Raw genomic sequence first — 15,108 nt, 5'->3', positions numbered from 1 at the left:
TTAAACTAGAACATACTGCAGGAACTTAATTAAGCAATCAGTCCCACAGGACTGAGCTCAGGTGGACCAGCAAACACCTGTTTCAGCTACAAAAATGTTTCTGCTGAAGAATAAATTAGCCCCTTCTTATGAGATTGGAGTTTTTTCCTCCCTTCTCCTGTTGTTTTCTTTCCATTTAAGAAAATGAGCATTTCCTAGCCAGAAAAGTCGCAGAAGCTAGTGGGGACGACCCTGAGGGGACACGGAGGCCCGCCCCGGCTTCGCCCGCGACCACCCTGGCAGCCTCCACGGCTCCCCTCAGGGTGCCTCGACTTAAAGGCAGCACCCTTTGCTACCTCCGGGGGCCAGAAAGTGAAGTGTGAGTAACGCTAAATTAAATTAATTAAATCAAATCGCCGCCGGGGCTCTGTTACCGCCACCGCCCCGCGGCGGCCCTTCCCGTGCAACGGCGGCGGGCGCCTCCTCTCGCGAGAGGCCGCCTCTGGCAACTGCACGACGCGACGGCGGGGAGGCAACGGCCATGGAGGAGGGGGCGGCGGCGGGCTCTGAGGCGGCCTTCTGCCTGCAGAGTATCCTTCCTCTTCCTCATCCTCGTCTGAGGCGGGCGGCTAGGGGGTGCGGGGCGCCCTGGGGTGCCGCCGGTTCCCCGCCTCAGGGGGCGAGCGGCGCGGGCGGGCCCGTCTCCTCAGTGCTCCCGCCCTCCGGGCTTGTCCGGCCCAGGCGGGGGAGGGCAGCGGCAGGAGACCCGTGGGCTGCCAAGTTGTTTCTGAGGAAGGGGGGAAAAAACCCTCAAAGCCTACCACCTTATTGCTTGTTTTTGTGGAGCTAAACAGGGAAAATATGCGCGGTTGGGTTTCGTTTTTTTGTTTTTGTTTTTTTGTTTGTTTTGTTTTGTTTGTTTTTGTTTTGTTTTTTTGTTTGTTTGTTTGTTTCCCTTTTGAGACAGTAGGGTCTTGCTCACTTTAACGGGGCGTTTTCATTGCTGATGGTAAGAGCCCTTGAGTGACCCACAGCCTAATTTTATTCTCTGCTGATGGGGCAGTCTAAGCAAGAGTTAAAATTCTGAAGTGGAAGACTGTTGTCGCCTCTCTTGTGCTAGGTGCTGATCAGTAAATGCAAAATATCTACGGAGGGGTGACAAGACTTGTTACTAAGACTCACAGTCCCACAATATGCTGCTCTAAGAGGTGCTCTAATTTCCCAGTGCCAGCCACACTGAGTAACTGGCTAGGTAGTCGTGGTTTTGTTTGGTAATGTATATGAACAGCTTATAAAGATCATGATACAATAGCCTAGACATAATTTTATTTGCTGTGGCTTTTAGAGGAAAAAAAAAAAAATATCAGTCTGAATTCTTTTCACAATTGAGTTGTAGCAAATTATGTTATGGCTTTTAAATGTGTAATTTTTGGTCAGATGACCCAAATTCTAGTTTTGTCACTAAGTCAGACTAGCTCTGTCTGTTCTTTTTTGTAGTTGTGAGCTGCTAAATCAAGATCTTTCAAGCTTTGTTTTAGAGGCTAAACAATCAGAGCTTAAGTGTTAGTCCCACCAGTACCTTAGTTTTTCCTGCCTTGCTAGTACTAAGATATAAGCCAATATAAAAGCAATTAAAAAAAAAAAAAAAAAAGTGAAAGGTTGTCCTTTGCAAGCTTGTGCCTCAGTTTGTACCTTCCTGAAACTGCACAGCTGTTTTCACACTACATGGGGTGCTTAAAAAAGCACTGCATCAGGATGTGATAAAAAAAATTTTGACAGTGTTTGTTGGGAAAATACAGTTGTTCTAAAAATTAATTGACATGTTTTATTGTGCACCTGGCTATGATTTTTGAAAAAAGGAGGAGAAAAAAATCAGTATTTTTAATATTTTATTCTGTGCACAGTGTTTGCAATGACGCATTAGTTTAGACCGTAGTGAATCGCAAGGACGGTCAGGTCAGTAGAAAATTCAGGAGCAAAACAGTGTTTGAAAGTGTTTTACTTATCAAGGGTATACTGCGGTGATGTTTCTGTCTGCATTTAAAGATGTGATAAATGCAGAAAGTAGTTGAGATGGGGGGAGGATCATTCAAAAGATAGCTTTGGACAAAATAGTCTCTGATCAGATCACTAAACGTGGTGTGAAAAAAATGCAGGGTACAGTATTTTATTTAAATGTACTCTATTTAAATTTTAAGTTGATAGATACTGTGCTATAAAGTAATGAAGAGGCTTAGGGGTTTCAGAGAAGCATGCAGATACTTAGTTTGTACGTAGAATTACTACATATATGCGGTTATTGTCCCCTGCTTCATACCAAAAATGTTGTTCCTGGGTATTCATGCCATATAAACACGACCACACTTTTTAAAGTCTCATTCTTTAAAGAGAGAATGTGTAGTCAGCTAGCTAGTGCTAGGATACCTTAATCTAATTTTTAAAAAGGGCCTTTTTAGAATATTACCCTAACTAGTCAGTCAATATTACTGTGTCTTTTATCTTGGCTTGCCTGCTGCAAGCATCCTGGCTTTTTTGAACAATAAAGGAAACCTATTCCTCCTGCTTTGCACTTGTGCCTTGCTGCTGTTCCCTTTTTCTGGTGTAGTCAGCAGTTCAGATGAACTTTTCTCCCTCTGAGTTGAAGGAACAATGCCCAGGAATCAGGAGCTGTTTCATTAGGACGTGGTCAGACACTGATGCGAGGACCAAAGCTTTCCTGCCACAGAATCACAGAATCATCTAGGTTGGAAAGACCTTGTACTGGGTAGCAGGCAGGCAATTGAAAGCTAGCCCAATGCTGAGTCCCTGGTCACTATCTCAAGTCTGTTGGTTCAACTCTCAAAAGTCATGTCTCAGCGTGAGCTATTTTCATCTTGGTTCTCTTCACTTACCTTGGTGAACCCACATATGGTCCTGGAGTACCATCCTGAGAAAAGATGCATATGTTGAACTGCACAATTTCTTTGCCCTCCCATTAAAGTCAGAAGAGTTGATCCAGATTTTTTCTGGTCTGACAGAGACAGACTTAAGCCTGATAAATCTAATAGTTTGGGGGTTCCTTCCTTTTTTCTCCCCACTTGTGAAAGAAAGCACAGTAAACATTTTTTGGAGATGAGTTTCTCTATAGTTCAGGTTTTAGAATGAACCATTCCAGAATCAGTCAAGTTAGAGAACTGGGCTTTTGCAGAGAGCAAAATTTGAGCTGCAGAAAGGAAGTGACTTGAATTCAAGTCCTGTGTTCAACATCTGCAGTCTGTGATGCAGTAACTGAGGAAGTAAATTTGGGGGCACATGTATTACAGGCATTTGTTTTCATGTACTAAGCCTAGATGGGAGATTCTTAAGAAGCGTTCATACCAGTTTCCTCTTTATGTATACAGTTTTTATAGTAAGCATGTAGTGTTGTTACGCAGTTGGAGGTACACAGATGTGCTTCAACTTGATTACCGAAAATTATGCCTTCATACATTCAATGACTTCCCTATTTGTCTTTTGTTGTTGCTTACAAGAGAAAATGATCTCTCTCCATTTTTTATCTCAAACTTCTAGAAAGTGGTGGTTATCCTGTTTTGGGATGTGATCCTCAGCTGTTAGCCTTTCAGATAGTTACAATTTAACTGATAGTTTTGCTGATGCTGTGATGCTGGGGTCTTGAATGCAATGAGACTTTTACACATACATTGTACTGTGAGAACTGTAGCAAAAGGCCTGTTTTTTACGAGAATAATTCAGATTTGGGAAACTTGATGCAAAGCTGGAAAATCATGTATCTCCCCCCCCCCCCCCCCCCCCCCCCGTGTATGTGTGTGTGAAGTACTGAATTGCTGGCTTTTCCTTGGAAGTTAATTTCTGGTTTATTTACATGGGTCGTTTGTAGGCTTACTGATTTCCTAGGCAAACTGTCAACAGAGCATCTTGCTAAAAACATTCATTCTTGTTATACTTTCATGGGCTGTGAGGCTAGTGGATGAAAAAAATGTTTACTTGTGTTTCATTTTACACCATTTGTACTTATTTTTAATGAAAACTTTGACTCTAAAGCATTTGGAGGAACTGTAGATAATTTCCAATTTTTTTACATTTTGAAAGTTCCTTATCTTTTTATTGTAGTTGTGTTGTAATTATTAAGGCATTTGTATCAGCTTCAGTAAATGGTCCTCTGATATTCAGTGTGTGATCTCAGATGTTCATGTTTGAACTCATACATCTGAATTTTATAAAAATGCCATTCTCTGAGAGTGTGAAGCTAGTTATGCTTAGAAGCATAAAGTCTGTGGAAGTCTCAGAGCAGTAAGACCCCTATGCAAACCGATGATTGGGTAAGTGAGGGCAGCATTTAGCTAGTATTTAATTCAGAACAGTGCTTGATTTCTAACTTTGATAGATCTGATGAGGCAAATTTTAATGGTGTTTAAACCTGCTATAAAAACTTTGTAAATTCTGTTTCTGTGCACATAGTTTTCACTGGAGCTGGGCTTGTTCACCTAAAGGCTGAAAGAAGCCTTGAAAGTGAAAAGTCTTGTGTCAAAAAGAACAAGGGCGAAGGTGGTGGTAACAGATTTATAAATGGTTGTTTTAAGTTGGAACTCATCACAGACATCAGCTGTTTCAGACTTAACAAAATCTGCAGAATTTACCATAACAGATGAGACTGAAGATGATTATCAGTATGAAGAGGTAATTTACTAAATTGATAATCTTCTGATATATGTGGTAGAGTATTCATGTTTCATTCTTTTGTTTTATTTCATCAATCACAAAAACATCCTAGGACAAATGACAGGAATCTCTTTTTAGTGTGCTGATGCTAGGCATATCTTTATTTTTCAAGGGAAGATTTAGTGTCAGTTGATTTGTTATGTTTCACTTTTATTTGAACATTAAATACATTTTAAAGATACAGGTATTTCTATTTAGACATTTCAGCTTATAATGAATATTTCGGTGATATAAATTCTAATTAAATATGGCAAAATATTCTTTTAACAAGAATGATATTCTTTTCAGTAGTCATACTGGGAGTGAAAATGGTATTCTGAAAGAAAGATGTATAAAATATGTTGATACCTAACTTTAAATCATTTAATTTAGGTTCCAACAGATGATGAATTTAGTCTTCAGGAAGATGATGAGGATCTGTCAAAGGCTTTGCAGACTGTTCAAGAGCAGGCTGAAGATGCCCAAATTTTAGTAAGAACTTCCTAAACATTCCAAGAGTCTATCTGTAATTCAGTTGGCATTAGTGGCTGAAAATTTACACATCGTAATTTATTTTAATCATGAAATATTTGTGTGGAAAAGATTGTCTCTTATTTTTTAGAAGTTTCTAGGAGTAAATATATGCCACAGTGAAAAAGGCAACTTATGTTTGCCGGGTTTCATCTTCCTTTAACTTTTGTTCATGTTCCATAAACAACCTGATATAGCAAATACATGTAACAAATATATAGATAGATTATTTAAAATATATTAATGTTATTACAGTGTATCAGTATTTTAGGGTTTGTTTCTTTATCTGAGCAGATTTAATGAGATCATGATCCCTGACACAGTAAAGAAACTTCATGCCACAGAAACTTGTGTTTGAATACTTTGCTAAAAAAGATTATTCATATATTGAAAATAAAGAATGGGCTGTTACACTGTGTTAAATCAAAATAGCAGTGAAATTATCAATCATTTCACACCATTAGTTTTTGACATTTTTTACATTTACAGTTTGATTTCAAACCAGTCATGTAATAGTTCAGAGTTACACAATGGGATTGTTATATTGCATTTTCCAAAATATGATTTTACCTGAATTTACTTGTTTATAGCAATCTAATGTGAAAGTGCTTTTCCTTGCTGTGTTTCTAATATCACCACTGTCTTACAGCCTCATCAGTAAGTTGTCATCATAGTGTTTGTTTTGCAAAAGTGAATGATTAATAATGAAAAGATAAAATTATGAGAATGAGTCTTAATATCAAAATGGAGAAAAGATGTGCATTTTCTTCTGTACCAGTGCATATCAATGGATCAGTTTTGTATTTTAGATCAAACTTTGAATGAAAACTGATAATACTGGAATTTTATGTGTTTTGAAACTGAATATGCCTGAAAATTAAGGGAAAGATGGCAGAAGGTTTTAAGACTGAACATGCTTAATGTTAAGCAAGTAGTGGAAGTTCTTAATGTTCTTTAGGGATAACTGAAGTTATGTCTGTTTTACTGTGTGAGTTGACATTCAAATAAAAAGTGAGACAAGGATGAATATTTTTAATCTATTGATCTTCTGACAGTGCTATATTTAATATTTTACCATTTTATTGATTTGTTGAACTTTGAGTGGTAGGAAACAATATGCTAATATCTACCCCATTTAATCAAACTGAAGAAAGTGTTACCTTAAAACAAAAGAAGAACGTGTGTGCTTAAACTCAAATTCTCTTTGATTTGGTGCTTATGCTGATAGATGTCTGCCTTCTTGCTTCTTCACTCATTATTTGGGGGCCTCATTTTTTCCATAACTTTGAAACTGAAATAATATTTTCATACTTTAGACAGAAAGACGTGAATAGAAAAATGTTTTAATACGCTTGCTAGTTCCTTGACAGCTTTCATAACGTCTTGCTGTACGTTTTGTGAGGCTCAGTGACTAGATTGTTTGATGCTAATTCACTTGGAAAAACCAAGTGCTGCAGCAAATGCTTTTGGTGGCCAAAGTCAGAAGCACTGTTTCCTGTGAGTTAATATTGATTCAATATCCAAAATCTGAGCTAAGAAGCACAGTAGAAGCTGTTGTCTTCATGTGATAAATAATGGGTAGACTTTTTCAATTATTAGCTTCTAATCATGTCTAAACCAGGTTAAATTAGGTAACAACCATATCCTGGAATAGCTACTCCATGATGAAGTTTTAAGTGATTGTGTATATTTGCTGTTCATAGTAATTTGTATACCTAATCCCATATTAAAGATTGCATTTCAATACTAGATGCAAATCTTTTTGTGAAAGGAAATAAATTATATAGAGAAAGCACAGATCAAGTGAGCATCCAAAAATACTCAAGTGATTTGCCAAATGCAGATATTATAAATATCCATAGTTTCTAAATTGAGTAACTACAGCTTCTTTTACGCTCTGTTAAAAAGGTCAAGTATAACCAGGAAAATCTAAGAAAAATGCTTATTTTCAAACTTCCTTCCAAAGTAATTCACACTAATTACTAAATCAAGAAGAGCAAACATAAGCAAATGAGAGATGGTGCTAGAGATGGTGTAGGAATTAAAGCTATGTTTCTACAAGCGATATTGAGACATGTTTTCCTTCCTTCTGTATCTCTGCATGCATACAGTGAAACTGCTGGTCTTTAAAGAGTATGGTGAGGCTCCCTCACAGTTCATGTTTTTGTTTGGATCCCAACAGGGAAATGAGGGTGATGGAGCTCTAATCTCTAAATATTGTTTCCCCCTAGTCTGGTGGTAAAATGGCAGCTGATTCAAAATACAGCTGTGCTGGGCAGCACATGCGCTGGATGGCAGTGATTCCGCCTGCTGTTCCTGTTCTAGTCATCATTTGTCCTTTTCAGTCACAACTCTTTTTTTTTTTTTTTCTGTTGTCCTTGTTTTGAGACATTGTAAAGTAATATAAATTATTTTTAAACACAAGTAACAGAATATTTTGCATATGAAAGAAAATCTTCAGCTGATAGGGACCCTAGGAAAAGGATACAGAATTTCTGGAAAACCACACACACAAAGCTTGCTGAAATACTTTATTCAGTAGTTACAGCTGTTACACTTCAATTCTAGGATCTTTATTTTCTTAATATCCCAAATGATACTCTGAAGTCACATTACCCTTCATTAACCTTATATTTTATGTAGGTTTGATTTATAATTTGTTTGACCGTTTTAAAAATCTTTGAATTCTCTTTTTTATTCTTTTTTAGTTTAAGTTTTGCAAGAGCATCTCATTTTATTTTCCAGAGGAATTATTAATTTATTTGGTGTTAATCTTTCTTCACTGGACAGAATTTTTTGCTAGTATTATGGAAGTCCTTAAGGTTAAGCTTTTAGCAATTATTTTACTGGCCATATTTGCAATGCTTACAGTCAAAATGTTTTAAAGATTTTAATTCAAAAGTAAATATTTAACCAAGAAACATTTAACAAAGCAAATATTTAGTTTGTTTATTTTGATTAAATGGTCAGAATCCTTTAATAAGTTGTTTTAGTCTGTGTAGCTTCTATAGGGTGTGTTTGCACCACATTAATAGATTGTATTTTCCTTATTTCTAAATAGGTAAATATATACAAAAAATTAGTTATGCCATTCTGTGGGTAGTCATCCAAGGTTAAGATTAAATTACAGAAGTCATTAGCCTAATATCACTCACAAAATCTGCAGAAGAGCCAGGAATTTAATTCTGGTTTCCTGAGGCCCTGTTCCAATACTGTGCCTGTTAGACTGCATTCATTTTCCCCTATATTGTTCCCTGCTCGAGCTTTGGTTCCTGAAATGATTCTCAGTGCTAGTATCTAGCTAATAAATTCTCTTCTGCACAGATGAAATGAATTCCTATCATATTTCCCTTTATTAAGGGAATCAAGCTGTGTCATTTCTTCCACAGCCTGGCTTTATAGATGTGTTTGGGAAACTACAAGCAACAATATTTGCCTCACTTAGAATAAAGAAAGAAAAGAAGCAAGAAAAGGGATGCAGCTGCATGTCTGCAGATGTACTCTCTTTGGTTCTTGTATTACCACAATTAGAAAATAGACCTGTCTGATGTACTGTATCTCTAGTAATAAAATATGCTAAATATTACATTGCACTTGGCATGTTGTATTAGTCATAATACAGTGTTACATGGCCGTGATCGTACATGTACAATTCTTTCTGTTTATATTAGGTAGGTTGCTTGGATTAAACACAACATTTTCTGTATTATACAAAATGGCTGTGAGATTTTTCCAGTGTTTTTATTTTATCAAGAGAAATGCCTTTATCTCCAGGTAATTTATGCAGTCATGTTGATAGAGCTCCCACTAAGGACATGAATAAGCCATAAATGAATGGAGTTATCACAAATACCTGGCCTATAGATTCTTTTTTAAATGGATGGAGGAAATAATTTGTAGTCACAGCCTTTAGCATGTCTTGATGAATATCTCACTGGAATTTTTTCGTTTTCTTAGTATTGAAATGAAGGAAAGAAGGTAGGCATGTGTGGAAGCTGTTTCTGCTTCTCATCTCTACAGTGGGTTTTTTTTGGTTTGTTGTTGGTTTTTTGTTTTTTTGTCTTTTTTTTAACGATATATAGCACATGTTATCATAGAATCTGAGTTTTCGTCAAGTGATAGTTGTCACGCCCAGGTTTGTTAAGTCATTCTCTCACCAGGAGGCAGGCATGTGCAGTGCAGTACCTTGTCTTAGTAGATTGCATTGTTGAGCAAATCCATTGTAGTGTTATGCCCATGTGGAGCTCCCAAATGCTGAGACCCTCATATTTAGGTATGTCAAGTCACTGTAATCTATTTGAAGTCTGAATGAATTAAAGCCACATCTTTGGCTGCCAAGTTGTGGCAGTCTCTCTCATCTGGTTATCTTTAAATGTATTTTGCGGGGGAGCAGGCTCAGACTGGGTCATATTTTACTTTTTCCATACCTCCTTGGAACATGAGATCCCTCTAGGAGAGTTTAATATTAAGCTATACACTGAGTGGGCTGAATGGGGTTGGGTGAATGAAAGAAATTTGCATTGCAACAGAAAGCTGTGAAAGGGATTTCTTTCCTTTTTTTTTTTTTTTTTGTCTCTTCTCTGTAGTAGGATTGCTCTGTCTTGTTTTGATTCTGCTTTTGGCAACTGTGCTTGACCCATGAGCTGATCTTATCTGAGTAGCTGTCTGTCTTGGTGGCACTGGAGGAGCTGCCTATGAAGCCTCGGTGTACCATCTGCATTCTGCTAGCACTTGTAACAATGTTGTCTGGCAGCTTCGCTCAGTGCCTGCATATGGATGTTGAGAAGAAAAGGGAGAATTGATCTTCGTGAGACTTCCTAAGAGATCTGATGATGGAGATGCAGTTCTTTCAGTCTCTGTGTTGCATGCATCATTACAAAAATAATAAGCCTTTTTACTACCACCTTGGACTTCTGCATTTTTTATTAGATGAAGCACTGATTTTTCTCATCACTAGTTTTTAAGGTTGCTGAAGGGTGCAGGAGTATGAGAACTAACGTTTTCTCTCTGGCCAGTGACAGAAGATCATCCATCAGTTTAAACAGTTTCGAGTCCATATTGGATTATGTCAGGTTCAGAATACTTACTTAAATTGGGTGATTTTTGAGTTATTTCTCTATAACCTTTCACAGACCTTGACATTAGAAGGATCAGTGGTTACAGATCTGATCAATAAAGACAAGGGAAACACTCAGCTGTACTCCAGTAGATCTGTGACTTTAGATAAGTTCAGAAATAGAAGGTATGATAATTACATTTATCTTGTAGGTTTAATAACAATTATCAAATTTTAATTTCAGGCTTTGCAATCAGTTCTGACTTCAGAGAAATCAGTGTCTGAAATACCTGAAGCAATGGATGACTACTTCTGCAATTTTCTGGTCAGATTGGGAATGTCCAGAACCCTTGACTGCTTCCAAACAGAATGGTAAAGTATTTTAAGTGACCATGTTACTCTGAGAATTAGGAAGTAGATGCTCAGGATTCAAATATTTCCAGTATTTCAGGATATATTTCCAGTAAACTCTTCTGAGGACAAGTTGTTCTTAAATATGTAGTGTTTTACCAAATAAATATATTCATGTTGAGAATGAGGATGCAGAAAAGGACGGACTTTCAGGAAAGCTGACTGCAGGTACCTTTGAAGGACTGTATGCATTTCAACTAACATTTACAAGCCTGAACTGGTCACCTGAGGCCTCTTTTGTGACCAGTGAAGATAAATACTCATTTTCAGGATGCAACTTATCTGAGTTAAGCCATCTCCTTTAAGATGAAATGAATTCAATTATATTTTTTCAAGTGTATTCGACTCTTCACTGACTACCAGTGAAAACTAAATCCAGCTACAGTGCTGAAGTTGTCATGGGATCAAATTAGTCCAGTGCAAAATGACCAGCATTTCACTTCAGCAGTGCTGAGAAATCACGTGGTTTTGTTATTGTCTTGCTTTCCAGAACATGGGTGCCTGCTTAAAAACTGAATATTTTGTAGTATGCTATAGTGTTTGCACCTTAATTGTTTGGGTGGGTTTGGATATTCATCATAGCTACCTTGTATTTTAAGTAGAATAATCAAAATTTTTGATACTTGGTAATTTTTTGTACATTAATGGAAATAATATGGTTGGTTTGTTTTTTTTCTTTTTAAAATTTAATTCATCTAGTAATCAGAAGAGTAAACTCTTGAGCTGTTGCTATCTTTTTTTTCACAGCTTTTATAGATTGCAGGGATTTTTGTCCATACTTTGTGCAGAAGTTTAAACATGCAGCTTTGTCTAAATACTCCCACTTCCTCCACCACTGTCTTCATTTATGAAATCCCATAGGATGTATACTTTTTTAAATATTGATTAAGAATGATATGCCAGGAATGCTGCAAAGCTAGAGAGGAGGGCTGAATTATTTGGAGCAAAAGATGACACTTTGTAATACTTCCAGTTACAAGCTTGCTTTGAAGCTGCAAGTTACATTGGAAAGATTCTGAGAAGTGGAAACACCTTCTTGAATTATCTTGTAGGCAGTCTTTAAACATGAGAGGTTCAGATATTTTTTAATAAGGTCTTCTGAAATAGTTTGTTTTGAAAATTAGTGAAATTGAAAAGTTAGAAACATCTTATTTTTTCCTGCAAAAGCCTTGAAGCTTTTAAATTTTCTTAGAAATATTTTCTTAATGGGGAATCATTGCTGTCATTTGCAAGGCTCTGGTCTTATTAGTGTAGAGCTCACCAATCAGGTGTTGTCTTTGGAATTAATAATGATCCACTTTTTGATAGCATAACAATGCGACTTAAATGATTCCTTAGAGAAGGAGCACTATGGTTCTGTATTCTTTTTCAACAAAAGAACTGATATGAACAGCATTAAGTTTGAAGTTTAACAGTTTTTGTGCTAAAAGAGAATTAATACTAGACAGGTATAAATAGTGACCTTTTTATGAAACTGCAGCTTTCTTTGAAGCACTTAGACTCTGAATTCATATCAATGGCAAAATTCAAATTGCTTTTTTAACAGAGCAAGTGCAGGTCTTAGCAGGCCCTATCTTGTAAATCCTTAGCTCTATACATATATTTTTTTCTCTATAAATAATATTTTTAATTTCAGTAGCATTACAATTGAGGATCTAATCTTACTGTATTGAGACTTTTGCTGCATTAATACCTTATTTCAAAATGTTTCATGTTGGTTTGAAATAGATAATTTACAATATTAATGAAAGTGAGAACAGATTAGTGTACTCGGGTTCCTCATTATGTATTGGGATGACACTCTTGCTCTCATGCTGTGGTGATCAAGTACTAATGGAATTTAAAATGAGAAATTAATTAACGTAGAGAAAATTTATCAAAAGGCTTGCTTTGAAATAATTGTCTGCCTGAGATCTAAAGGTCACTTAAATTGGACCAAATTATCTGTGTTTATTTCAGAGTTTGAGAAAACATTCTGTTATTCTATCCAGCTGTATAACATGTTATGATTTGATTATGTTTTATTTTAAGCCAAAACCACTACTTTTCTATGATGTAATGAATAATTTTAGTACACTTGTAGTGATTTTTTTATTTATGTAGTTTTTTGCACATACGCTTTTTTTTTCTTCCAGTTATACTTTAAGGGACTTAAAATTAGACTTAAATAATTTTTAGAATATTTAATTTACCATTAAATTTTCTATTCCTTTGATATACAAGACTTTATAGTGCTTTTGTTGCTTATTAAACATACTGGATTGACAGCTTTGGTGTATGAAGTACAAGGGCTGATCAACTGTAAATTCATGCATCTGACAGTCTATACCTCCGAATCCCAGAGAGCCCACTGCTGCTGGCAGCATGTCGTGAGTCTGATGAGCAGATGAATCATTTGCTGTTCTCACATACGCACGGAGCTATCACTGTGATTAGTTAGTACACTCATCGGACTGGTAATCTCTGACTAAGTGTTCCTAGAGACCTGGCAGTGTTTCAGCTTGTGAGTAAAAGGAGAGCTGCAGACTAATTACGGAAACACGATTTGAAAATTCTTTTTTGTTTGATGTGGTTAAAACTATGAATAAAGTTACGGGACCAAGCCAGGTTAAAAGCTATGTCTCTTGTGTATGCCTTGCAGAGATTGCCTGGGCTATGTGTTAATGGAGGAAATGCAACAAAGCTACTATATCTTCTCTGAGCATAAAGGTAGACTCATTACAAAGCAATTCCTTTTTGCAGAATGAAGAAAATGGATATAGGTTGTGATTCTCCATGTCACAACTCCCTGAAGACAGTGGAAACAATCTACTTATTTCAGGCAGACCAAAGTTTCCTCTGCTCTGTGTCCAATTTGACCTGGAAATCATATGACCACATTAGTGTGCGTTGTGCTCTGAGTTCGTAAATCTGGAGAGAAACGAGCGTTATCAGTTCCAGAACAGCATCAAACTAAAACAGATACAGTTTTTGGATTAGAACTGGCTCAGAACACAAGTGAAGTAACCTCAAGTTTGATTTGCAAAAAGTCTTGTGGACATACCTACTTTCTTGCTTACATAACAAGCATGACATGATAATATAAATGTTCTAGTTATATGCCATAATAGATTGGGGGAGTGTACCAGGGCAAAAAGGTCCTTTATTTTTCTGTGGTCGTTTCTTTCTTAGCCTTCTATTTGAAACTGTTTAAGAGGTTATTAGCTGGAATGATAGTTTTTAGTAAGAAGTTCTTGTAAAAGCTAAAACTTAAAATTTTAATCCCTGAATGCATCTCTAGGTGAGTTATTCCTTGGTAAAGGATTATCCTGAGCTACATATCAGTTTATTGCAGGGTCTATCTGCAACCTGATTTCTTTAGAACTCTTAGAAACTTGAATTCCATGTAATGTATATAGTAATAATGTATTTTTCTTAGTCAGTCTGCACCGGACTTTGATCCTAAAATCATAGTTGACCATCTGTTCCTTAGGTTTCCAGATTCTTGGTTAATTTTAAATAGCAATTCAAGAATAATAACAACTCAGTTGTTCTGAAAAGCTTAGAAAAATACCTGTGTGTTCACGGAACTAACTAATTTAATTTGGATCATAGTTCCCCTCTATAAAAGTGAGAACAATAGCTATTTGGCAGTTGGCTAGGTAGGTAGGAGTTCTGTAAGTTTTACAGGACTAGGTTGATGAAAGATAATGAGAATTCACAATGCAATGTTGTTGTGTGGTTTCCATTTCTGCTACATGCACAGAAACCTTCATTTTTAGTAGTGTTCTTGGACAAGGGCATAGTGAATTTATTGGCATTAATTGTATTTCATTAAAATTGTCTTTCAGAGTTCTTAGCTCTGCTGGAGGCTAAGTTCATCAATTATCCATCGCTGATGTGTCTGTGCAGAAATTTGATGGTTTTCATGAGGTACAGTTAGGGCATTCAGTGGAGAAATTTTTCTGGCAAATAAAGGAGTGTGTAGAGTTGTGATCATCTGCAATGAGAAGTGCCCTTATTTGCAGTATTTTCAATAGGAATTGTAACCTGCTCATCAGTCAATGTTTGGTTTTGGGTGTTTTTTCAAATAAAAGACTAAGGTTCTTAGTATTAAAATCTGTTGCTACTGTAATTTGCTTAAGAAGACGAAGTGATGATAGAATTAATTTTGCTTTGGACATGTTCAGTTTAACTTTTCAAAGATCTTTCATCTACTGATGGTGAATGTGGGTGACAGCTTAATTCATAGGGGTGAGCATTCCTAGAAGTATCCACAGAATGCAGGTAAGTGGCTGACCGTAGGAAGTTTTTTGGACATAAGAGTTTCTAACATTTGCCTTAATTTTTTTGAGGAAGTTAAGTAAAAGTTGCTTGTCAAGTAAGAATCCCTTATTCTACAGACACTTTTTGTTTCTGTAACATGTTTTATTGATCTATGAATGCTGTGCTTA

The 15,108-nt window shown here is 36.5% G+C and overlaps 1 protein-coding gene across 1 annotated transcript in view; it reads left to right on the top strand.

The window, feature by feature from the left end:
- The first annotated feature begins 460 nt into the window (after window positions 1-460).
- Window positions 461-15,108, top strand: part of SPAG16 (sperm associated antigen 16) — a 32,109-nt gene continuing 17,461 nt past the window's right edge. Inside the window, exons 1-4 of the mRNA XM_074872360.1 lie at window positions 461-569; window positions 4,610-4,656; window positions 5,071-5,169; window positions 10,509-10,636. Of these exons, the coding sequence (XP_074728461.1) occupies window positions 521-569; window positions 4,610-4,656; window positions 5,071-5,169; window positions 10,509-10,636 (323 nt within the window). The 5' untranslated portion in view covers window positions 461-520. The remainder of the gene's footprint in view (window positions 570-4,609; window positions 4,657-5,070; window positions 5,170-10,508; window positions 10,637-15,108) is intronic.

The sequence above is a fragment of the Strix uralensis genome, chromosome 6 (assembly GCF_047716275.1).
Source record: "Strix uralensis isolate ZFMK-TIS-50842 chromosome 6, bStrUra1, whole genome shotgun sequence".
In the NCBI taxonomy this organism is placed as follows: Eukaryota; Metazoa; Chordata; class Aves; order Strigiformes; family Strigidae; genus Strix; species Strix uralensis.
This window is presented reverse-complemented; position numbering and strand designations above follow the sequence as displayed.